The sequence below is a fragment of the Cynocephalus volans genome, chromosome 4 (assembly GCF_027409185.1).
Source record: "Cynocephalus volans isolate mCynVol1 chromosome 4, mCynVol1.pri, whole genome shotgun sequence".
Classification (NCBI taxonomy): domain Eukaryota; kingdom Metazoa; phylum Chordata; class Mammalia; order Dermoptera; family Cynocephalidae; genus Cynocephalus; species Cynocephalus volans.
In genome coordinates, this window is record NC_084463.1 from 133982455 (window position 1) to 134008880 (window position 26426).

The 26426-nt window shown below is 41.3% G+C and overlaps 1 protein-coding gene across 2 annotated transcripts in view; it reads right to left on the reverse strand.

The window, feature by feature from the left end:
• Positions 1 to 925: 925 nt before the first annotated feature.
• PAMR1 (peptidase domain containing associated with muscle regeneration 1) overlaps positions 926 to 26426 on the reverse strand; it is an 82916-nt gene continuing 57415 nt past the window's right edge. For both annotated transcript variants that reach the window (XM_063095478.1, XM_063095477.1), the window contains 5 exons: positions 9409 to 9621; positions 7565 to 7631; positions 4279 to 4511; positions 3041 to 3333; positions 926 to 1462 (listed from right to left, as the gene is read on the reverse strand). In XM_063095478.1, the coding sequence (XP_062951548.1) occupies positions 926 to 1462; positions 3041 to 3333; positions 4279 to 4511; positions 7565 to 7631; positions 9409 to 9621 (1343 nt within the window). The remainder of the gene's footprint in view (positions 1463 to 3040; positions 3334 to 4278; positions 4512 to 7564; positions 7632 to 9408; positions 9622 to 26426) is intronic.

Consider the following 26426-nt stretch of genomic DNA (forward strand, 5'->3'; position numbering starts at 1 on the left):
AAGTGAGGCTACGGTTTCCTGGCATATCTAGATCTGGTGTGAATAAATATATGACTCCAATTCAGATGCCATGAAAACATACTGTAAGGATTCACAGAGGTTCAAAGAAGGGTTTTGTGCTGGACCTAGAACAGGAGAACCAGAATGGACACTAGAAATCACCTAATCCTCAGTATTTTCCTCTGTTTGTGCCTTATCTGATGGCACCCAGGACCCTCCTGCCCCAGCCCATGACCCACCAAGCTTCAAGGGCTGGTATTGAAAAGATGGCATTGGCTTTGCCATACGCATTATTTAGGAGCTAAAACCCTTGGCTCTGTTTTAAAGGGCTAACACCAAGCCATTGGCCCCCATACATATAGCTCAGAGAAACAGCACACAGGAATAAGAGTGTAGCACATTTGTTTTGTAGGTCAGAAGCCAACCCTTGTTTTATTAAAATATGTACAGGAGACTGGGAAGGAACAGGACCAGTCTGTACTGTGGCAACATACACAAAAGCATGAGCCGCATCCAACTCTGCTGCCCTGGGCTGTCCCGCAGATGGCTCTCTAGAACTTGGTTTGGCTGGAGCCTCATGAAGCCCAGATCTCCCCGGGTCAACTGTCTCTCAACCAGATGTGACTATGGCATTTGCATCACCAAAAGGTGGGGAAGGCCACCGGGTCAGTTGAATAGGGCGGTTTTCTTTTCTATTCATATGGTTTCTTTTTTGAATAAACTCAGTTCCTGCAAGCGCTGGTGCTTCCAAATGGCTGTCTAAGCAGTTGGAAAGGCAGTGGCCTACAAGAAACCAAGCTCTACTCACCCTCCACTGAGTTTTGTCCCTGAAATCAGAAGCCCTGGCATAGCCAAGTTCATGGGCAAAGTCATACTTCAGGTCCTCATTGCCTCATGCAACACACATACAGAAAGAAATCCTGGTTTATTTCATGTTTCTCTCAATCCAGTCTTTAAAAGGCAGCACCTTGGTGAAGGCCGTGGAGAGGCTGTGGCTGCAGGTTTTGTCATAACTCCAGCTGACCAGACCCACCAGATGCCAGCGTGGCTCAGGGGATGCTTGGCCTGGGAAGAACACAGCTGCGATGCCCCCCGTCTCTGCAGTGCAGATGTCAGAAGGAGCGGTGGGGTCCCGGCTGGCACAGAACATGTTGTCGGTGACACTCACTGGGATGCCGTGGTCTTCATGCTGCTCCTCACACAGCAGAGAGTCCACCACCCTGACCACCCCTGAGCGCAGCGTGTCGTTCTTGAAGCCAGGGCTCCTCACATCTGCCAGGACGTTCCAGCCAGCCACAGTGATGTGGGTCTCCTGGAAGGAGGTGCTGAGGTCCCGAGTGGCTGCAAGGCAGATGGGCTGGATGCGGGTGCTGATGCGGGCCTTGTCCAGGAGCTTCAGGATGGCGATGTCGGTATCGAGCAGGATAGGGTCATAGTTGGGGTGCAGAATGACAGCAGAAACCTACAGATGTGAGGAATGGATTGTAATGGTGAGCAGCCAACTCCACAGTGAACAAGAAGAGGAAAGCAAAACTATTGGGAGAAAATTTTTAAGAGACAGCTACAATTACTTGGAGATACTTTGCTCTATTTCCAGGGTTGCAAACTGAAGTGCCTACGGGGGCCTGGTGGTGGTGTTGGATAAGTGGAGCGGACAGGTGAGGCTGCATAAAATGGGCACACTCCCTCCAAAGTGGGCTATGGCCACCTCACTCCAGCTGACCACCACCCCATGGGGAAAAGGAGCCCTCATTCTAACTTTGCCAGAGAATGGACTCCAGATCTTCATCTGAAATATCCTGATTTTTAAATGTTGGCAGATAAATGATTAAAGTAATATATGTTAGGACCTTCAAAGCACAAAGCTCTATAGGCTACCAGTTTGCAACCTCTGGTCCACTGTAAATATTTCATTTACCTTCAAGCCTGTATAAGACAGAGCTATACCCAGAACGTTCCACAAGACTTTTCCATGGAATCTTCCCTGGTTGTATCAATCTTTGCTGATCATTCTCTTTAAGGGGGGCCTCTAAGAGCTCACATTCTGTGATATCTTGTAATTTTTTAATGTATGTGTTCTATTACTTCAAAAGCCTGTGGGCACATTTCCTCAGAGCATCTCCTGTGTTACACTGATCATGATATATTCGTTTCTCTTTCCCACTAGACCGTGGACTTTTCAGAGAAAATATTTATTCTTTTCTGTATCTATTTGCAGTGAATAGCACATTGTAGGAGCTCAAAAATGGATGAATGGATGAGTGGATAAATAAATGGATATATGGAGACATGGATGGAAAAATGAACAGTTGGGTGGGTGGGTGGGTGGATGGATGGATGGATGGACAGATGAAGAGATGGGTGGATAGACAGACAGGTGGATGGTTGAATAGATGCATGGGTAGAACAGATGGATGGGTGGGTAAATGGAAGAGAGGGAGGGAGGCAGGGAAAGAGAAGTATTTTGTAAATTGGTTAAGAATATCTTGGATAAAACCTCTCTATGTCCACAAGGCCTACCTAGGACATTGCCCAAACATAATAGGTAATTACCTTTTTTTGTTATTGTTATTCATAAATATTTATTGATAATCTGCATTGAGCTAGGCACTGTGCTAGGCTGTGAGGGCACAGTGACAAGTCACAACATCCAAGTGGGACTTGTGGTGATTTCAGGCAGAGCCAGCCATTAAACAAATCCTATAACTAATTTTTAATTTGTTATTATTTATGATACATGCTACTAGGAGAAGCACATGTATATTTAACTCTTAGGTGATTGACTTTTGGTGACCACAATGATAGATGATATTTGTCTCTATCTTATTTTTTAAATAATTAAAGAGAAAAAAGACTCCATAGTCTTTCTAAATGCCCCTTTCTAGTATCTGTCAATATGAAATATTGAGCACCTGCTCCGTGCCAGGCTCCGGGCTGGCTGCTGACATGCTAAGGTGACAGGACTGTCATAGTCACTGCTCTTCTATCCTTGGAGTTTATTGAGCCAGAGCCCCAGTTTCCAGGTTGAACCCTCTCTCACCCTCAAGCTCTGAATAGTCTTCTCATCCCGGTCATCATCCCGGTAGAATTTCCCTAAGACAACTTTGAGATCTGCTGTCTTGATGATGGTGATCTTCCCCAGGTCGGTAACGCAGTGGGCAGCCACCACCACGGTGCGTTCGTTCACCAGGGCGCCACTGCAGACCAGGAACCATGCACCCTTGTGCAGGCTGCCATCATGCATCCCACTGGTCCTCCTGTAGATGGCCACCTGCCACGGCCAGCGCATCCCTTGAGTCTTTGGAGCAGTGACGTTCTCAATTTTCCCACAGACTGTAGAGAAAGCAGCAGCTCAGTAAGATAAACTCAGCCCTTTCTGCCCAAAGGGGAATGAGTCACTCGACCAGGAGAGCAGAAATCTAAAAAGGTGTGGGCCCATGGCTGTGATGATCACTAAGCAATCTAACTTGGTTTCTCCCATTAAACATTAATCAACAACCCTTGACATGGTTGGCTATAAAGTCTAGAGTTGAAATTGGAGGTTTTGTAATCAGATGAAACCTGAGTTCTGATTCCAGGCACTTACTCTCAGTAGGACTTTGGGAAAGTTGCCTAATCTTCTAGAGCCTCAGTTTTCTTCTGGTAAAATGGACAGAGTCATAGCAATTGTCTCATGATATTCTTGAGGAGACTGAATGAGACAATGTGTATAAACAGATTCAAAATATTGTCATCATAAACATGACCACAGTGAACTAAACCATACCATTCTCTTTTCACAAAGAAGAGGGGAAGGTAGTTTAGTATGTGCAAGCCCCTCTTCCAAACACTTTCACATATTATCTCATTAATCACCATCATAACCTTACGAGAGAATTAATACCTCGTTACTTAATAACAATTACCTAATTAACATCATTGGATGCTGAGTGTGAAACGAGACTTAGATAAAGTAGCCAAGATGACATAACTACAGGACCTCAGGCATCTTTAACCCCTTCCCACTTGTTTAATGACTACTCTCTCCCTTTCCTCCAAGCAAATATGATAAAATTTTCCACAAGAAGGTATGCCTTTAAGATTTAATCAGTCAATTTCTCCTAGCTAGTAAGTTTGAGCCAAAGGAAGGAAACTCTAACTGTGAAATTTCAGACATTGGAGGACAATTCCTTTAAACAAGGATCCTTTCTCCAAAAGTCTTCAACAGGGTTAATGGTTTTTCACTGGCAACCGTAGAAGATGGAAGATGCTCCAGCCCAAAGATAGAGCTTGACTCACTAGGGATGCAGGATGGGGCCCGCCCACTCCATTTCCCAGTCCTCAGACATGTCCTCCGGCTGCTGCCCAGGCGGCGGTAGAAGGGTGAGATGCACTCGTACTGGAGCTGTGTGTGCAGATGTTGGTACCCAGCAGGCAGGTCTCCAAAGGGAAGGGCTGGCTTCTTGGTAGGGGCACTCTGTAGTTTCTGCTTGCTGAAGGCTGCTGAGTATAGTTGGTGTAATGGTGTCTCCCTGGTCAAGGCACATGAGCCAAGAGAAAGAGTGGGGCAAGAAACAGTCACTGTAGTCCCTTTAGCATCCATGCTGATCCCCATGGAGATACTTGGTTACAGACAAAGAAAAAATGGCTGTCTTGTTCTGTGTCTCTGTCTCTGCTTCTATCTCTATTCTCTCTGTCTATCTGTCTCTTTCTCACACACACATACACACATACACACACACACACACACACACACACTTCACCTCTACCACTGAGCAAATGCTTGCACACTTCAATCTTCATTTTATTCCTCCATTTCTGGCATGCTTCCAATTGCCTAGGATTTTAACCAGAGAAAATAATATCTGCCATAATAGCTGCTATCCAAAGGTACATTATACATACACACACAAAAATTAATTGCAGAATTAAACAGAAAAGGGAGTTAATTTGAATGAGAGAAATCCAGGAGTATTTTCTTCTCTAAACATTATCATAATGGGGTAATATTAGAAATTGACTTGAACTAAACTGTGTTGATACAGTAGCTTGATTTAGCAATTAGCAGATGCAATTAGTACACCTCAGAGAATAGAACTTTCTCTCAGGGCACATTGACTGGGAGAAATATGAAGCGTTGTGTGTAAGTGTGAAAAGAGATATTAAATGAGCCCTAAAGTTGAAGCCCCAAGGACCACTTGCAGATTCCTAGGGGAAACGTACAGCGTGTATTCATTCTGTATTGGTGCATAATGACTATCAACAGAAAAGATAGAATTCCTTTAGAAACAGATGTGTCTATCCCATTTGATGAATGGAGAAAGGAAGCCCAGAGAGGTAAGTGGGAGAGCTCAGGGGTACTCAGTAAAGGAAGATGGTACCCAAGACAGTGCTCAGCAGTCACAATTTTGATCCTCATATCTCTACTCCATCGATTTGATAACATCATAAGAAATCTATTTCATGTGTCTGTACAGTGCTTGACTCAGAACAAACATTCCATATTGATAGTATTCAACAAATCTTTAACTCATGTTTACAATCAGGTCTGTAGCTCAGGGAGCTCCTGAAGTTGCAAATAAACTCATCTCTTGGCCATTGGAGGTCGACACTGTCCTTGGGGTGTAGCTGCTGGAAAGATAAGCATATTTACCACCTCATCAGCCTATCTTCCAGAAAGATACTTAAAACCAAGTTTTAGGCTTGCTTTCTCATTTACAAGAGACACCTGGTACCTCACCACCATTACAACTGCTTTAAAAATAGGAAACCCAGTAGTCTTTTTTAATATCTCAGGGCCTCCTCCACAAGATGTCTCCTTGGGAAGAATGGTTTGATCCCACTTAATGGGGAATCCAGCCCAGGTAAATCATAAAGATAAGAAAAGGGGCAGAATTTGGATCCCACTGCCATTGTACCCAAGGAAATGCCTTACTTGAAAAGAGAAAGACAAAAATGGAATAAGACAGCCCGAGGAGAGGAGGGAGATTGATGGATAGATACCCTGACTTGGGATTGGGGTCACTTGGTTGGGATCAATTCTAGTCACTGGGATTCAGTGTTACCATTTCTAATAATAGCTACCACTGAAAGGAGATTATATGTGCAAGGTGCTATGCTAAGGCCTTTACATGGGCTTAAAGTCTAGTGCATAGGTGAGCAGACCCTGAAGCCAGGTACTAGATCTACATCCTGGATTTGCCTCTTTTTCTAGCAATGTGATCTGGGGCAAATTACTTAACTTCTCTGAGGATTGTCATACCCATCTGTAGTCAAATGGTAATAAAATCTGTAATAAAATGGTAATAATAATAATAATACCTATTTCAGAGGTTATAGTGAGGATTAAACGAACATGTAAAGTACTCAGAAGAGCAACTGGCACATAGTAAACATGCAGTACATGTTAGCTATTAGTGTCACATTTAATCCTTACGATTCTCAGAGACAGGCTGTTATAATTATCCCTATTTTTGAAATGAGAAAACTGTCTCCCCAAATGTAGGAACTTGCTAAGAATACCCAGGGCTAAAGAGGGGCAGAACCAAGTCCTGAACCCTTATTTGTCAATCCAATTCATTCATTCATTCAATAAATATTTACTGAGTGCCTGCTATGTGGCAGTCACTGTTCTAAGTACTGGAACTTGAGCATGAACAAAACAGATAATGTTCCTGCACTTGTAATGTTCACAATTGAGGGAGAGACATTCTAAATTTAACAGATAAACAAACAAACAAAAATGTATGTAAGACAACAGGTGAAGAGAAACACTAAGATGAACAGAAACATGGTAATCCAGAGAACACTGTGTAAAGGAGTCAGCTCAAGGTCGGGGGGAGATGGGGTAGCTCTTGATAAAAGGGTGATCAGGAAGGTCACTCTGTCAGGTGGAAATTGAGCAGAGAACTGAAGGAAGTGAGGCATTAAGCTTTGCTGATATCCAGTGGAAGCAAGTTCCAGACAGAAGGAGCCACAAGTGGAGTTTCCAATCAATTGTGCTTGGAGTGACAGAGGAAAACCAAGATGGCCCGTGTAGATGGAGAGGAGAGCATGGAGGAGAATGAAGGAGATTCAATGAGTAGAAATGTGCCTATTCTCTCCCCACCAGGTGGTCCTCACCTCTGTCTTTCCAGGAGAAAGGTTGGGCATACCTGAGGGCTCTTATCCCTCATCACGGCTGGTCATTTATCTCTAGTTCCTGGGTAGTAACTTGGTTGGTTACTACCAAGAACGCCTTCCTAAACCATACCTGGCTGCATTTAGTAGAAATGTCATCTCTGTAGATGCTGCCATATTTCTGGAAGACTCAAGTATTAAAATCCAGTTCCTCAAAGATCATCTGAAAAATCTTACTGCCTACCAACTTCCCCACAACCCAGTGAAGTTTGTACATCTTCCGACAGCTGCTACCTCTTGGCTTGGATGAGCCTCCATCCAACAAGTCCCATTCTTTCATGACCAGTTTGCACTGAATGTCGCTAAGAAACCCCAGACTGTCTTTGGACAAGCACAAGTGGGAAAAGGAATGGGAAGGGGAATATTCACTGGCCTTTAATGCAGAGTGAAGGAGCTTTGACCTCACCTTGACTGGACCTGCATTGGAAGAACTCTCCGTCTCACCAGGTCTGAAATCTTTGGTTCTCGACATGCTAGGGAAAAAAAAAAAAAAGACAACAGAGCACAACCCTTTTTCATATCCACTAGTCACATCATTTGGTTCACATTCATACCTGTCCACCCTTTCTGGATGCCAGCCACACATTCCCAGGCTCTCAGAGGTGAAACATGTCGGCCAAGCTTGAACAGCTCGCTGAGAAAAAAAGCACGCTGCCTCTCCCCTAAGTTGACAGTCCCCTCTAAAGAGCCCAAGTAGAGTAAACCCCTCTGAAAAGCTGCCCCACCTAAGTGATTTGGGACAATGGTGGCTAACAGATTACAATTATCTGTTCATGTGAATAGTATTAGCAATCTTTATCAAAATGGAATAAAAGTCAAAGTGAAGGTTCTAAAGTATAGCCTACATAGGGAATTAGAAGGTTCACATTCGAAACCAGACAACAGTGTCAACCACAGATAAGCCTTGGGTAACTGAGTCATCTATGTCCTTTCTCTGCAATTAAGGCCCCTAACAATCACTGGAAGGAAGCTCAAAGCCTAGTTTAATTTTGTTGAAATCTCTCTTTCTTCACAAGTGAAAAGGAATCCTTCTCATCTCACTTTCCCAATCAAGCAGCCAACATTCATCTAATTAGTAACTTAGGAACTTTGGTTGTACTAATTTGTAAGAGAAGAGTTGACAAAAATCTCCAAGGACATATGTAACACCGTTCCCATACTTAATGAAATAAAAAATCAGAATCTGTGCTGGTGGGGATGAAGGTCGCTTCTGGCTAAAGTCTAAAGTGATTTATTCCTTTCACAAACCATTCTCTTTCATTCCTTTTCCCATGATTCAGGTTGTTGACAAACACCCAGAAGGGAAAGTGGAGGATTGAGGCAATTATCTGGATGGTCTAAAACAAGAACATGTTTTTCTCCCCGTAAACAGCCAGGTCATTGTGATCTGTCCCCCAAATAGAGGCGATGTTAACCTGAAGCAGCTAATGAGTCAATTCAATAGGAAACTGTGCTTCCCCACGGCCAATGGGCAAGGCTCAAACTTCTCTACACAACATTCTACTTTTCTAGTTCCAACCTACTTATTAAATCTACATCTCAGATTCCCAGATTGCCTCACTTCATTGAGTTTACCATGATTCTTTCACTTCTGTTTATACCTCTTTTCTTTTCCTCTGTCTTCCATCCTAACTCCTCTTCACATCTACAAATCTTTCCCAGCTTTCTAGGCTGGCTTCAATCCTACCTACTTCACGCAAGTATCCCTATTTCAGGAATGTTGATCTCTCCTTTTTCTGAACATACGCTATTCATCTATTCCAATAATTGTCACTGACTGTTCAAGGTTTTACTGTTTGTTTTCATACATCTTAACATTTCAATGCTCTCCCAACATAAGATGCCAGGGATGATATGTTTATTTGTTCTTTTATTTCTCACACTAACTTAATATCACATAGAGAGCAGATAAATGTAGCTATGTAAATGCTTATAAATTGCCTCAATTCTGTCCTAGGACTTGCATATAAAACTCAGTGCTGTCATCTTTGCTAAACTGCTCTGATAACTACATAACTCTTTTTGATCATGTCAAGATGTTGTGATTAAGGTAAACTGGTCCTCTTGAAGTCCAAAAACAGAACTGAATGTTTTTAGGAAAGGTTTTCAACCTAAGAGTTAAATATATTTCCAGGGAGAACTTAAGGGAGAAAGGCATTTTTCCAGGGGCTCAAAAACATGCATGGAAGCTACCAAAAAGTGCAGCAACTCCATCTATGTCTATAGACTTCAGAAACATTTGTAAGTTACCTTTTATGCAGATAGGCTGTTTCCCTGACCACTCTCCATTCTGCTGGCAAGTTCTCTTCTCATTCCCACTGAGAACATATGAGTTATTACAAAAGAAGGACACAACAGTGCCAATTTTTGCATAGCGCCCATTGATAATCTCAGGACCGCCAGTTATTTTCTTGTAGCCATTGACCGGGCCCCCAGGGTCTGAGCAATTTCTCTCTTCAAGGACTAAAAGTGAAAATAAAAGAAAAGGAGAGCTGTTATAAGTCTAAGTCATTCCATTTTTAAAAAAAAGAATCTTTTCAGGTTTCATTGAATTAAAAATGCAGTGATATAGAGCTTGCTAACAACAGTGGTACTCAAAGGAATTACCAAAAGAAATCTCATAATAGAAAATGGATATATTAGGCATGTCTTCTCTTTTTTTTAATAATTTGTTCTTAATTTGATAAATATTTCATTCTATATATAAATAAATTTGACACCAAATCTGGCACTTATAAGATCTTGTTTATTTCCTCCTCGAACTGTGGGAGCTGGGCAGGCCTGGACAAAATAAATATTTCATCTAGATTTTGCAATCAGTTTACAAGGGTTACTATTTTTCAGTGTGGTTGTATTATGTCCTTCATCCCCTAAAGGTTGGGCAACTATACTAAACTATTCCATTTCCTACTTGTGCTATACCCAGAAATTAGAACTGATTAGAGAGAGAAGTGCATAAACGAAGTGAATTTAGATTTGATATTTCATCTCCAGAAACATAAGTGTGTTGGAAGTTATAGTTAAAAAATACTCGAGGACAATATAATTGCAGAGATATAAGAAATTTCCTTTGATCTCCAAATATACTTTTTCATCTAAACACTTAATGTTCATTACAAAGGTATTTCTATTCTTTAACACTTGTCAGACAGCTATTTAAAGTAGAAATGGCATCACCAGCTATTCTGAGCACTGAACAGGATTTTAGTTCTATTCTGGAAATATTCTATCAGATAGGTAACATTTTTCTCAAACAGATTATGACACAGTACTGCACATGACTTGCCTAAGGAAACAAAACGAGTCTGCCAAAGAATTCAACCTTTAATTACTGAATTTGGGTACCAATCACTCTGTCAGCCTCTCTGGTTTCTTAACCATTTCTTCTTCTTTTTCTTTTTTTTTTCTTTTTTTGGTAGCTAGCCAGCACAAGGATCCAAACCCTTGATCTTGGTGTTATCAGCACTGCACTCTAACTGACTGAGCTAACCGGCCAGTCCTTTTAATCATTTCTTCTAAGACACGGATTTATCCCTAAAAAACAGTCACTGTGTAATGCAGTTATGCATTTGTCATGCTTTTCTTCTCATAACTGTTGCAATTACCTTCCAAGCAACTTACTTGCTTGCCTCCAAGCAAGAAAGGAATCGCCATTCAGATAACACCTCTAAAAGATTTGAAAATCAAAAATAAATTAATAACTTTCCTATGTAAAACTTGGCAAGATTATTACAATTAGCGAAATTACTAGTCTGTCTACTCTAAGACCATTCATAGACCATGTGGCACATAATTTCAATGATACTCTGTGTGCTTTGGGGCTATGTAATGTGAGCAATTTCTCTGGTAGACAAATACAAAACCCCACTTTTAAATGCAAAAAAAGGGACCTTACTGAGCGAGCTGTTTAAAAATACTGAGATGAAATAGGGAGGGCAATGCATTTTTTGAGATTTCAGTGGACTTAAAAAACCCTAGAGCTTATATTTTCAGGAATGCCTCTAGGATGTGGGTGGAGGAGGCAAAGAAAGTGGCACTTGCTGCTTCAGTGATGGGGCTACCATCTTGTAGTACAGACTCATTTGATTCTGAACATGTAGCCCCAAAGGCACCCATTGAGGCCCACAGAATGTAATCATCTCAAAAACGTGGTGTGTTATACCTGCAAGTTTAAAAAAAAAAAAAAGAAATTAATTGCCAACATAAAAACTGGGAGATTTTGGATAAAAATCTGTATTGTTGGCTTCTAATACAATTCAGATCTGGAACCGCAGAGCCTGTGTTTGCACATGGCACCAGTCAACTGGAGTGGAGAAGTGGCTCTCTGCTTAGAAGGGGGCTATGTTTTTTACCTGGCTACAGCCCCCATCAGGTGCATGGCTCTGGCAGGCATTTGACTCTGTGACCAATTAGACTATCAAAGGGTTTGTGTAACTGATTTGAGTAATTCAAGTGTTCAATCCATATCCATTTTGAGCTTTGCTAGAGCTCATGGCAAGGAAAGATTGGGTGATATTAAAGACCAGTCCTGGAGTACGGAGAAAAAATGAACTATATTCTAGTCACATTAGTCTTAACAGAAGATAAGAAATCCTTTCTACTGTTAACATTGATGGGTAAACCTGATAGATTTTTCTCCTTTGGGAGGAGATGTTTCCATGGTTCAATAGACTCCCACCCCATGGTCTGCCATGTGCAGGGTTCTCATGAATCACATTTCTACTATATTTAATGTGGGTGTAACAAGCAGGAACTTTGGAGAGTTCTTGAGCCCTTCGATGTGACAAAGATTTAAGACAATTCAGGTCCTTTGTTTCTCTCACTGAGGACGCTTGAAAAGCAGTCTTAGAGAGAAACTGACTCAGGATATACAAATACCTCTGCCCAAGGCTGAGGAATACTGCTATCCATAATTCTTAGAGGTGTATTCCTTTATAATCTGATGTTTCTGAATTTAGAAAACGTGTAGTTTTCATATAGTATTTTCCTAATCCTGACCCCAGAAAAGCTATAATTAAATGAGTGGTGGGGCCGAGCCCGTGGCACACTCGGGAGAGAGTGGAGCTGGGAGCGTGGTGGCGCTCCCGCTGTGGGTTCGGATCCTATATAGGAATGGCCGGTGCACTCACTGGCTGAGTGCCAGTCACAAAAAAGACAAAAAAAAAAAAATGAGTGGTGTAACTGAAACTTGATAAGATCTTAGAATGGAGAACTACGAGAATTATTATTTGGTTTTAAGATATTGTTTATGGAATGTTATCAGGATAGAGCGGAGTGATGCTTCTGAGTTAGGATCCAATGGAGGGTAAAATGGACTGAATATTTGTGCCCCCCCCAATTCATATGCTGAAATCCTCTAATCCACTGTAGTGGATTGCATTATGTCCCTCCCAAAACTCCCTGAAGCTTGAATTGTATCCCCCAAGTTCTATATATTAGAAACTTAGCCCCACTGTGACTGTTAAGAGGGTGGGAAATCCTGTTATGGTAACTGAAAGGTGGAGCCTTAAAGAGGTGATTAGATTGTAGGACCATGCAGTAGTGAATGGATTAAAAATGGTGGTCAGGGGCGTGGTTCTGAGGGCTTTAAAAGAAGAGGAGAGTCTCTCTTTCTCCCTCTGTCTGCTTCCACCATCTTGCAATGTGAGACCACTGGGTCACTGTCACCACCACCAAATTGACTTTGGACTTCCCAGCCTCAGAAACTGTAAGCAAATAAATTTTGTTTTTCTTTATAAATTACCTAGTTCCAAGAATTTTGTTATAAGCAACAAAAATGGACTAATACACCCCCAATATCATAGTATTAGGAAGTGTGGACTTTGGGAGGTGATTAGGTCATAAGGGTAGAGCCCTCATGAATGGGATTAGTGCCCTAGTAAAAGGGAATCCAGAAAGCTCTCTCACCCTCCTTTCACCATGTAAGGATATAGCAAGGAGACAGCAATTTATAAACCAAAAAGCAGGCCCTCACCAGACTACAAATCTTCTGGCACCTTGATCTTGGACATCCAATCCTCCAGAACTATGAGAAATAAATGTTTGTTGTTTAAGTCACAAGTCTATGGTGTTCTGTTGTAGTAGCCCCAACAGACTAAGGCAAGACTGTATGGTTGAAAATCAAGGGAAATACAGGCAAAGAGAAACGGATTTATAAAAGATCCAAAAAATGTAGTTATCTGACATTACTTAAAAATAATTGTGCTATACATGTTCAAGGAAATAAAAGACAAGATTGAGAACTTCAGCAGAAAACTGAAAACCTTGAAAAATAACCAAAGAAAAAAATGTAGAACTGAAAAGTACAGTGACAGAAATTTAAAACTCAGTGGATGGATTTAATAGCAAATCAGATAGAGCTGAAGAATATTAACAAATTGAAAGATAGCTTAAAAGAAAAAAATTTAGAATGAAGCAAAAAGAGAAAAAAGGTGGAAAATGTACAGGAAAATGTAAAAGACAAGGGGATACAATGAGAAGATTATTAAATACATAAATTGGCATTCTAGAAAGAGAGGAGAGAGAGGATGGAGCAGAAATAATACATAAAGATATAATACCTGAAATTTTCCTATACTGATGAAAGACATCAACCTACAAATTCACAAAGTCCCAAACAAGATAGATATGAAGAAAACCACACATTGACTTCTTTTAAAGCAGCCAAAGTAGTGGAGAGGGGGGTGACTAGAAGAACATACTTTAAAATAATTATACTTTTAAATAATTACAGTCATCATCTCTGGCTTGTAACATTGAGAATAATTTTTGCTTCTTTATAGTAGTTTTTCAAATTTTATAATTAGAAAATATAACCATAAAAGTTTGTTATTTATTATTTTTGTTGTTTCTGTTGTCATTATTTTTTGAGTATCAGGAAAAATGGCTTGGGTCCTTCCTGCTAAGCATCTAGATTTAGCATTCCGTCTTCCATGCCTTTTTGTGTGCATTCCCCCAGTCTCTTTAATATCATGCAAATCCCTTTAATATCTTGAATAATCAAGAAGTAATACAATTTTCCATGAAGTCATTTAAATAAGTCTAGTCACTAGACTCTGGTGGAAAAAGAATGCCCTCCAGGATCAGATACATACGGATATTACAAATAATTACTTGATTCCCCAGTGTCCAGGACAGGTACACAGGAGGTGTTCAATAAGTATTTGTTGGTGAGTGGAAGGAAAAAAGGGTAAAATTTATTCATTCTTCCATTTGATTAACTAAGGCCTGGGAAAATTATTTAATCTCTCCAAGACTGGCTTTTCTCATCTGTAGAACAGGATAACAGCACTTATATGGCTGGGCTGTTTTTGAGGAGTAATCAAAATAACACAAAGTTTCCTTTTCCCTATTTGCCCTTTTTTACAAAGCACCCAACTGCCTTTAAAAGTCAATTCCCGAAATGTAATATACCTTAAAGAAAACCCCACAGGTAACTCTAAATGCTTACTATTGAGAATAATGCAATATTCTACTCCATTTTCTGGGCTTCTAGTAATGCCTACCCATGATGGGCTTCCAAACATGGGTCCAGTGTGTTGATTCAGACTTCTGGGTACCAACCATGGTGTCTGTACATTTATCTCTTTTAATCCTGCACAATAAAGCCTTAAAATTTTATTCCTATATCAAACAGCCACTGGGCATTATTCTCTCTTCCCTCATTTATTTCTTGTACTTTCCAAAGCTTTGCACTCTCCTATGATGCTTTTGAAGCAATTCTAAGCCTTCCTCCATCTGTCCTTTTCTCTCCCAGTTTAGACATCTACCTGGTGGGGACACAGACCATCTGCATGTCATCAGAGCTCCTCCCCATGGTTAGATTTCAAAACAATCTTTTTCCCCCCAATGTGTTCTCCTTTTAGAAACCTTTATATCTCCCCATTGAACAGATTCACAGTTTTGTCCGTTCGATTTTTCAAGGGCTTTATGTTTCATTTCTCCTCAGTGGGATGGATGCTTTCCACGCAAAGCCAAATGAGAATTTAAAACATCTGCATCTCTGGCCTGAAGGAACATCAAACTCCTGCTTTGCTAAGTGAAATATTCCATGATTAATAATAAATAGCACATTTCCCTGTCACTTTTGCAACTCAGCCTGGGGACAAAGACACACTAAGTTTAGCATGCCCTTACTTGCTATTACATGAACAAAAATAGTAATTGGAAGTGCATTTATCTGGGATATTGTTTCAGATATTTAAAGAAAAGCCTTCACTATTCTTGTTTCCTTTTCTTCTCAGGGACCTGTATGAGGTGGTTCACTGTGATGCCACCTTACAGTCGCATATGTGATAGCTCTTGTAGCAAACACCCAGGTCCTCCCAGACCCTTTTACCAGCTCAGGGCACCTATACCTCAATGTCTACAGGTGGGCTTTGCTGCTGCAAGCTGGTACCTGCAACCTTCATTGGACCACTCCTGGGCATGGGTACCACCTTGCCCATATGGATAGCTGAAAAATGGCTAGGAGATTTTTGTCCCTCATGCCCACCCCAGGGTTGCCTGGAGCCAGTGACTGATGGGTGTGGAAGTATAAAAGCCCAACTCCTGTTCTCGAGGTGTAATGTACACTCCCCAGAACCCCCACGGGATCAGACTGAGTCTGGGAGTTTAGTTGAAAACACTCTTTTTTGATCTCTGCCCTTTTCTTGTCTTGCTTACCCAATTCCCTTACTAGTTGATCCTGGGAGTACTTCCTTTAATAAGTCACTTTCACTCAAATGCTTGACTCAGGGTCTGTTTGGGGAGAAACTAATCTAAGACAGCTCTGTAGTTTTCTTAGCCCTGGACATCAGGACCCCTCATGCCTTTCAGCATTCCTGGGCAGTGATGAGATCTTGGGGTGGCTGATTGTCAGGCAACTAGAGGCCAGATCCTCCTAAGAGGGCCTCCAGCCTCCACAGATCCTCCAGGCTCCAGGCCAACCCCACACCAGCTGGGCTGTCATGCCTGAAGGGATCTGGCAGTCTGAGACAAAGGGCTTTCTCAAGCCAAACAGAGTGGACCTAGAATCCACCATCAGAGGACCCTCCCTATGATTTGGTGCTGTCTGTGCAAAGCAAGTAACCTTTTTGCAACTCTGGGGCACAAAGGAGGCCCCAACAATGACTGTGATTCAATTTCTCATGAGCCTGAATTATGGATCTTAGAGTTGGATTTAAGTTGATTTAAAGCAAATAAAGTTACAACTTTGTATCTCCTATCTGATTGGTATATTAAGAGTCAAACTCAATATAAAGTGACTGATGTGACCAGGTCCAGAAAGTCTGTAAGAAATGGAAATGATGATGGAGACAACAGGGGGTATGTCAGGGCAATGTGGAGATATTTTCAGGAAAAGTGGTATTTCAGTGCGCCCTGATAATAGCACTTTTCTGTGCCTTCTGGTCAAAACAATATTATTGAATGTGACAAAAAGAAGTCCACGCTCTCTCTTCCTAACCTAGGGAGTGGACCCACCTCCCCATCCCCTTGATAATCAAAACACTCAGAGGCAGATCCCATCCACGGAGAGACAACAGACCTCTTCTTCCATTACATCACCGTCCACCAGCACATCCCTGGCCACAAAAGCAGTATCTTCTTCTGAATGAAGCTGCAAGTTAAAAATGATACACCAGCCTCCCATGAACATTTGTCTTTTCCTCTTGCTTAGGTCTCTAAGCTGTAAGTTCAAATTTGGAGACAAGATCCAAGTCACCCTGTAGAGAAGAGCTAATGAAGTCCTGTTGGATATAGCTTTGATTAATAGCCTCAAACCGTCACATTTTTAATGAGTGCCTCCTCTGTGCCCGGCAGAATCAGGCATTGACAGATGTTTTTCTCTATCTTTATCATGAACATTTTTCTTTTAAACCCAGAAATAGAATTGATGTCAGTTCAGGCTTCTTCTAATAATGTACTTTAGATATCTCAAGGCTCCCCAGCTTCACCTAAGCACTTACTTAAAAAAAATAAAATTAAAATGGTTTGGGGCCTTTCTTCCAATTACTTGTTCCCCAGGTCAGAATTTTACCAAACACAATCTTTCTCCGCCAAAAAAGAGAGTTAGGAATTTCACTAGTCATTTAACTAGTACTTTAAGCAATGTTACTCTAGGAAATTCAGGTTTACTTCTCTGGGCTGACTGGACTCACTCTGACACAGAAAAAAGAAAGAGAAAGAATAGAGCTGGGGAAATATCCATATGCATAATTATTTTTTCTTTTCATTAGCACTAATTCATCCTAAGTGACTAGTGCCTTTGTTAACTTTGCTTCTAAAATTATGTCAGAAGGTAGAACCCTAACAAAGGACTAAAGTAAAGGTAATTATGAGAGCCTTAAATAAATTTGAGCAGGATGTGGGATCTCAGCAAATACTAGCCAACTCCAGAGGTTGACTGTAGTCTGGGTTGCAACAAAGATTTCATCAGGTACAACTGATTGAACCTTAGGCTGCTGTGTTGTCTGAAAGAAAACCTCAAGCTACAGGCGGAAAGCTGGATGAAGTGGAACCAGATTCTCATGTAGATGCTTCTGCTGAGTATTTCCATTGGGATTTGTTGGAAATGGAGCTTCCAGTTTTATCACCTCTGTGTTCTCCCCATGGTACTAGACAGAGCTGTTGATGCAGAGATCATAACCAGAGCACATATTATATTAATGCAGTGTAGCCAGTGACCCAGAGGCACAATTACAAAAAATGAGACAATTAAAAAAGACCCAAAGATGCTTCTTGATGACGGGAGCAGCCATTTTCCAACCCCTGTCTGAAAAATTCTAAATGGCAGAGTTTTGAGCAAATCCTTCAGAAGATTCCAAGACCTTTGGGAGGTATTATTGGCTGTCTCCACAAATGCCACTGTAATCTCCACTCACTCCCATGATCTTATCCTATAGAGGACTGGGCTGGCTCCTACGCACAGAGAACAGCACAAGTGTGTGTGTGTGTGTGTGTGTACACAGAACAGCAATCATTGGGTCTAACATTAGATTTTTTTTTAATCAACAATATAGATGATTCGTATTTTGAGCATCCTTCAGATAATGCAACCCTACAATATATGTTATTCAGCATATATTGTTGATCAAAGGCTTATTTAATATTTTAGAGAAACAACCAAATGGTGATTCAGCTGGCTAGTTACTTTATGTATCAATTTGACTGGATCATGGGATGCCAGATATCTGGTTATGCATTATATCTGGGTGTGTCTATGAGGGTGTTTCCAAAAGACATTAGCATTTGAATTGAGAGAGTGAGGAAAGGGGATTGCCCGTCCCAGTGTGGGTGGGAAGCATCCAACCCATCGAGGACCTGAATAGAACAAAAAGGTGGAGGAAGGGAGAATTCGAGTTTCTCTCTCTGCCTGACTACTTGTGCTGGGACATCCATCTTCTGCCCTCAGCACTCTTGGTTCTCAGGCCGGCAGACCCTGACTGAAATCTACACCATTAACTCTCGGCCTTCAAACCAAACCACTGGCTTTCCTGGGTCTCCAGCTTGTCGATGACAGATCATGGGACTTCTCAGCCTCCATAGTTGTGTGAGCCAATGCTACATATAGATAGGTAGGTAGGTAGGGAGAGAGAGAGAGAGAGAGAGAGAAAGAGAGAGAGAGAGAGATGTATATATACTATTGGTCTGTTTCTCTGGAGAACCACGACCAATACAAAGTTCTATACCTCTATTAAGTTAGCTCCCTCAAATGAAATACTTTCATGAGGTGTCTTAGGCTGGGTTCTCCCAGCAGCAGCCTGTGAGACCAGACTTTGAGTGTAAGTAGTCTATTTAGGTGGCAGTCCTAGGAAGTCTATTTAGGTTGCCACTCCAACAGTGGAGTGGGGGAATAAGACAGGGAAGTTTCCATTATCAAGCAAGTTACCACTGGGAGCAACTTAGACTCAGTGCTGTTTAACAGCCCTGGAGCAAGGGATATGAGTTATTACCTACCATCTGCCATCAATCATTTGTTGAAGGATGACGGGATGAACACTAACTCCTTACACCTCCAGTCTGCCTACATGTATGAGGAAGCCCTAAGGCAGGGTTAAAGGAGCATGAGGCTGGTTGAAAGCCAGTTGGGGTAGCATGCACAGGAATGCATAATAAAGTCCAGTTTTTTGTTTTTATTTTCAGGTGAGGGGGAAGGGGTCAGTTTTTAGAAAGATCTGGTATTTTTAAAAACTAACATTTTAATAATTTACGAAACTAAAGTATATAACATTTCCCTAGCACTCATCCTTAGGAAAAGAGGAGTTAGAATAAAATCAACAATGTTTGCATCTCCAGATGAACTTGAATTCACTTTCTTTTAATCTTCTATCTCATCTAGTATTCCTCTCTTTTTGATTGCTCTTGTTCTTCTTCTAAATTATTTTAATTTAATTTAATCATTATTATTTAGACCCTGCCTGTTTTCAGAAATGGTTTGAGGTGATTTACAAAACTATCCATAAAAACCATACATTTCTTGCTGCAAATTTTATGTTAACCAAATATCTATGACAGCCAGATAACCACCTGAGCAAAAAACTAAGTCAGGATATTATTCCATCTCTTTAGTAAAAGCTGGGTTTCAGAGCTGAAAGATTATCTGAGTGTTTCAGTGAAAGAAACAGATCCAAAGTCAACAAAATTAATTATCCTACTATCTAGCTGGTGGTAGGGGCCTGGAATGGAAGGATGGAAGTCTCAGTTCTTAGCATGCTCTTGGTATCCATCCATTCTCATTACCAAAATCAAGGAAACAACTTGTGATAGAATATTGATTCTGTTTGAAAAGGCATTAACTTTCTTATCAGGGCTTTGTTCGATTTGGAAACCTGACTTAACAGGAGGCCAGTGCTCAGGCGACCATCAGATGACCTCTCGTGTCTGCCTCATCTTTTTCTGTTCAGCTTATATTTGAGTTGGGTGCCTCTGGACCAAACCAAATATTTTTTACTGGCATGAAGGTCTTCTTCACCAACCTTGTATAATGACACCAATTGGTGATGTAATCCCCACTAAAAACTCTTTTTATCCCTTTCCAGCCAATGGGATCCTGCCCCACCCCCCGATGTTTTCTAGCCCTCTGTGCGTGTGAATGAGACAGTACCCATGTGAAATTACGCTTGGATTGCACACACTGCTATTTATTCATCCAGCAGCAATTTGGAGGCTGAGGCTTACAATTAGCTATTTGATCTTAATCAGTATTGTTCTTGGCCCCTGGTACACTGTGTCTTTCGGATACCACTTTTCCGGTGTTTGGATGGCCTATTTAATTAGACAGCTGAAATTGCCTGTGCCTAAGAGACAGGTCAACTTTGAAGATTTTTCAGAAAGTCCTGGTCATTTTATTTCTTGTTCAAAATGAATCTAACACATCCCTATCTGATAGAGTAGATAGGTAATCTATGTAAATGTTAGAAACTTAGCTGTCCTCTACCTACTGGGTCTGCTTAGTAATAATAATCTTTCGGGGCTTCCCCAAATCTCAGAAGGTTTCTGAGTCAGCTCCTGGGGGTGGATAAAAACTCTAGACTACTGGGAGAAATGTCCTTCTGGGGTATTCATACTCAACTTTTCAAAATATAAGAAATGCTCACTATGAACATGGCTCATCCTGGTTTATTCTGTTCTGCTTAGCCCTGGGTATGAGGACAATGACCCTGCAGGAGAGTCCTAAGCTGCTGAACGCATTTGAGTCCTAGGAAATCCCGCCAAGGGCATGGCATACAGGAAGCACTTAGTAATTCCCATCACCACAATCACCATTACCAAAGGCCTTACTAGAGGAAGTTGTAGCCAGGAACTGCATGTGACATTCTCTGCACTAGAAAAGAGCTAAAATCGGGATTGTTTTATGGCTTTGCTAAAAAGGAGAAAAAAATATATACCATATTTTACCAAGGCAAAATAGCCTTGCCTTATTTCTTCAGTCCTGCTATCTCAAAATGTTTGGCTGGATGAATCTGTGAAGTGAGATGATCAAAGTACCTACCATGGGAGAAAGTTGGGGCAATTACACAGATAATGCCCCATAAAACACACAATCTGGCCTATATTAAAAACAGAGAGAAGAATAACTAGTGTTATTTTTAGTATGTGGATACCAACAAGAATGACTGTGTTTTGCAAAGAGGAAGCATTTACCTTCTGAAGCAGGGGGAGGGACAGGTAGCAAACGTCCCACAAGGCAATAGCCTTTAAGGAAAAGTGGGGGTCCTGTGGTCATTATCAGGGGCCCACGATGTCAAGGATGCTTGTTTCCATTAGTAGTTAATTCTAGTATGTTCTCACTGTTATTTTACTCTTTGTGCCCCCCTCCCTCTTCCCTCAGTGGGCAGACAGCCTATCCCAGCTCTAATGGATTACTTCTTAACCCAGAACCAAAATTAAATATGCCTCCTGCATTAAGTCCTGCCTCAGTGACCTCATCTGCCAAAGCAAAAGCCAAGAGGACCTTACACGGAACAGGCAAGTGGAAGCAAAGCCTTAGCAAAAATAATGGTGGGTCTGGCCCTTTCCACTCATGGGTGCTTTGTCCCAAGCTCTCAGAGGCAGTCAGGTTGGACAACCGTGTACATGGTCTCTCCGTCTTCTCATTATTTGGCTGTAATGCTGTCCATGCTAAAATAATTGCTGACTAGGAAAATGCACCCCTTGTATGAAAACCCCCAAGCATCTTGCCCTGCATGAGACATAGCAATGCTTTGGTTAAGAGGCCACAGAGCCCAGGGATCCCAGCAGAGTTAATGCTAAGATGTCATTAGGTCTATGTAGACTCAGGCTCACCCAGCAAGGATTGATCCAAATAAAAAGATTTATCCCCTGAATTTAAAAAACAAACATGCAAACCTTAATAACTATACACAGCTTCTACTGTGTCCAGAGTCAACTTTTGTTTTTTGGATCTAAGTCCAAATGGAATGGCACCCTCTGGATACACCAAGAAGAATGTCAGAGATTAACTTCCATGTAAGGGAGGATGAGCAGATGGGAGTCCCAGGTAATGTGTAAGAAGTTAGCAGTTTACTAGCTAATGGTCTTCCTGGGCTCCTCCAATCTCTGAAAACCCTGGGTGATCAAGTGCTTGTAGATAACAACTATGGATCCTTGAGGACTGTCCTCATTGGAATTATCCCTATACCCCTCATACCTTCTCAAGCCATGCGCATTCTTTTTTTTTCTCTCTGTCCCTCTAACAAAATACAAAAATGATGCTCTGAAGCCCCAGTCTGCAAAAGACCACCAGAGGACCAACATATAGCCCACCATATGTTAAATGAGTGCCTACGAACCCCCACAAGAAAAAGGGAGGCTGACCAGATAACATGGTGCTTTGGGCTACCTGCTCTGGAGTGTCAAAATCTAGTTCCTGACGGACATTATTCCACTTATTTCTAACAGCCCCTCCTCTGGGCCATCCTGGCTACAACAGGTCCCCATTCATTATGCTCATGTGGGTGTCTTTTCCTGGAATTCAGGATTTCTAAAGAAATTGTCAGAAATGACAATGACATTGGAAACATCTGCTTGTCATTTTAAAACCAGATCTTCCTTGCCTGCCTGGTGGTGCAGTGGTAGCAATACTTAGCATCCAGCAATGACTTGGGAAGGTCAGTTTGCAGAGGAAACAGAAAGTCTTGGAGGAGTTCTCTTAAACTGTGGAACCCTAAGAAAGATTTGTCATAACTGTCTAGTGTGTAGAAACGAATGTTGTTACCCTAACCCCTTATCCGAAGAATCTCCTACTTTCAGCCAAACTTTTAAATGTCCTTAATATGGGACCTAAGGCAGTAATAAGAATTAGAGCTCCTATTACTCAACTTAGTACCTTATGTGGAGCACCTTATTCCATCCCCACAAACAACCTGAGAGGTATTCGGTATTATTTTTGGAACTTTATAAATGGGGAAACTGAGGCTCATCGGAGTTAAATTACTTGCTTAAGGCCATCTGACTGGTAAACTGCAGACTCAGTGCCAAACCAACGTCTTTCTGGCCATAGATTCCAAGTCTTCACCCTGGGATGTATCATCTCTCTATGGTCAGAGATGCACCTGTCTTCTGTGCACTAAAGGTAAGAGAGATCTTTAGAATTGTGAAAAAGGCAGTAAGTAATCTCATTTTTTAAATGCCTCACCTGAGAGATCTCAGAACAATCTGCACTAATCTCACTGAGCCGGCAGGTTATTACTGATCTGTCCATGATGGGAGCGATGATTGCCACCCACTAGGGGTCTCAGCACATTCTCACTGCTTCAGCGTTAAGGTTTCCCTGAAAACCCCAAAGCTCCTAAGCGCTTATTCTGACAAGAAAGACAGGTCACCCCCTGGAAGCTAACGTAGAAAGTGTGTCTCTCATCCTGGGTTCCTTCCTTCCCAGGACTTGGGACAGGCCAGTGGGAAACCCTCGGAGACTCCAAAACTCAAATGAATCCAGATTCACCGTTTCTCTTTAATTGGTGGAGGCCGACTTGTTTTGTTCAAAGGCGCATCAGAGCCTGCAGGGTGAGCATTGTGTCCCAAGATTTAGCCTGTTTCATCGTCCTTCATTAGGATGCAGGGCAAACCCTGGCATCATCAACTGGGCCGGAGGAACAAAGACAACATGGAAATTGGGGCAGGGCAATGAATCCCTTGCTCTCCACTTTTTCAAAACAAGATTCTGACCATTTACTCAAGGACTCATTTTGTCATTGTGTTCCTTACAAAGAAACAGGAAACTTCAGAGGAAAGAAGGGGCCCCAGTTTCTTACATGGTGGCCCGGGGAGGCTGGAGGTCACAGAGGGTATTGGCAGGAGGCTAGCCTGGTCCCAAGACTAAGGAGGGGACCACTCCCCTTGTTAGGGTTTGGAGGAGATCCCTCAGGAGCAGGGAAAGTTTTTGCTTCTTGTGAAACCTTCTAGGGAAGGTGAGGCCTGCGGGAAGCAGCACTTGAGGACCGTCTCCTCGGGGACTCTCATAGCCTCTTGATCACTGGAACTAGGCCAAACCTCGCCAACTCTTTCTCATCCTTAATCTACCAGCCCATGAAGCCTGAACCAGAGGTCTCTCCTCAGACTGATGGGATTCCTTTGAAAATAAATCCATTTCCAGCCTGACAAGAACAGACCCTTGTTTCTGAAATGCAGGTCCCAATTCTCATTTTGAGAACTGGTCTTTATAATGAATGGCTTATCTTGTAAATTGGTAAAACCTTTTAGTGACCTTTTTGGCAATAGCTCTCAAAAGTTTAAATATGTGTTCCTTTTAAACTAACAGTTCAACATCTAGGAATTTATCTTACAATAATATCTCTATCTGTGAACAAAGAAATAAATGTAAGGATCTTCATTGCCGTTCTCTTTATAATAGCAAAATATTAAAAACAATATCAAGTCCATCCTAAGGAACTGGATAAATATGTGATTGTATATTCATGCATACAATGGAATACTCAGCAATCATTTTTTTCAAATGAGGTAGACAAACATGGACTGACCTGGAAAAAATATCCATGACTGGGAATAAGTTGAAAATTTGTATGTATATTTTAATCCACTTTTGTTTAAAATAGAGTTTCTCAACCTTGGTACTACTGACATTTTGGCCAAATAACTCCTTGTTGTGGGGACTGCCCTGTGTATTGCAGGATCTTTAGCAGCGTCCCTGGCTTCTACCCACAGATGCCAGCAGCACCCCCTTCTCCACCACAATTACAACAATCAACACTATTTCCAGACATTGATAAATGTTCCCTGGGGATGGGGAGAGAGGGCAAAATTACCCCCAGTTGAGAACCACTGATTTAAAATAATGACATATAGACAACTTAGGTTTGCAGACCATAGAAAAAAGTCTGGAAGGATGCACCAAGTTTCTAACAGTGGTTCCACTAGGAACCAGGATTGATCAGGGAAAACAATGCTCTCTTTTCATTTTATACACCTCCGTACTGTTTGAATTTTTTTGACATGTATTTTTTGATATGTATTTCTTCTGCAATTAAGTAAAAAAAAAAACTATTTCCACTCCACTTCCACTCACAGACATACACATACACAAAGAAAAGAATGAAAATAGCTCATATCAAGAGACAGTCAATCAGGACTCATAAGACAGGCAGACAAGCCTCACCTGGGGAGGGATGTCCTGGAAGAGGACTTACGAATGGGACACCATGGTAACCAGAGCTCATCGACCGATCATCTGGAGTCTCCCCAAGCCACATGGAGTCTGAGAGACTGTGAACTATGTGGGAAACGTGGAATCCTGACCGCTGGTTTTCAGTTTGATGGGAACCAGTGTCTTGTACCCTGTGCTTCAAACTTTTCCTCTGCTAAAAGGAGCATCGAGCTTTCCACAAAGACTTCAGGAGGACATATATTTAAAGCAGCATCTACGAAGTCATTTCCCCTCCACCAGATTTGCTACTACATAAATAAAAGACGGAATTCTCACTAATATTGGCTTTTGTGCTTTTAAAGCCTTTTTTAAAAAAAATAAATGCCTTGTCTAATTTAGACATTTCAGATTTAGGAGAATCTCAGAATGCTTTGGCTTCTTCTTAATATTGAAAGAATTCCCTCCAGAAAGATTTCTGCAGATCATTGGTATCTCGTGAGGAAAATAAAGTTAATCTTTTTCTCCTTCTTTTCACTTTTCTAGCTGACAGACTGCTCTGGAAAAATGGTTAAGATCTGTTGGGAAATTATAAGATAAACTAACTACCACAGCTAATGGTTGTGATGCTTTCCCCACTGAATTAGTTGGAACTCATGCCAAGTTTCCTAACAGAAAAAAAAAAAAAAAAAAAAAAACTTAGATCTTGTAGAAAATAAAAAACATTAGGTCCCTCTATATTGATGCTAGCAAATGACATATCAGGTATCTGCTCCAGTATCTCCTCCCAGGCACAACTACATGGTGCTGAGAAATTATGGGTTTTGAACAATATTTTGAAAACTGACAAGGGAAATCCCCTTGCCCATCTATGCTGGTGTTTTAAAGTAATTTAAGACAGTTTGTGAATCAAATTATGAATCAATTCATAATGATTTATTTTTTATATTCTTTTTATTATGTTTATTTTTTTCTTGGCAGAATAACAACACTGAGAGATCCATTTTTGACTCCCAAGCTACCCATGAACATTTTAGTCACAACTTTTGGACCAATTTATTTTTCTTCCCTGAATTCAGCCAGCTTCTTAAAGCCATTTAGACTGATTTGGTGATGTTTTACTTCTTTCCAATTTTACCTTTGTTTATCAAAGCCCTAAGATTGTGCAGTTAGTTCATCAGGAAATTAA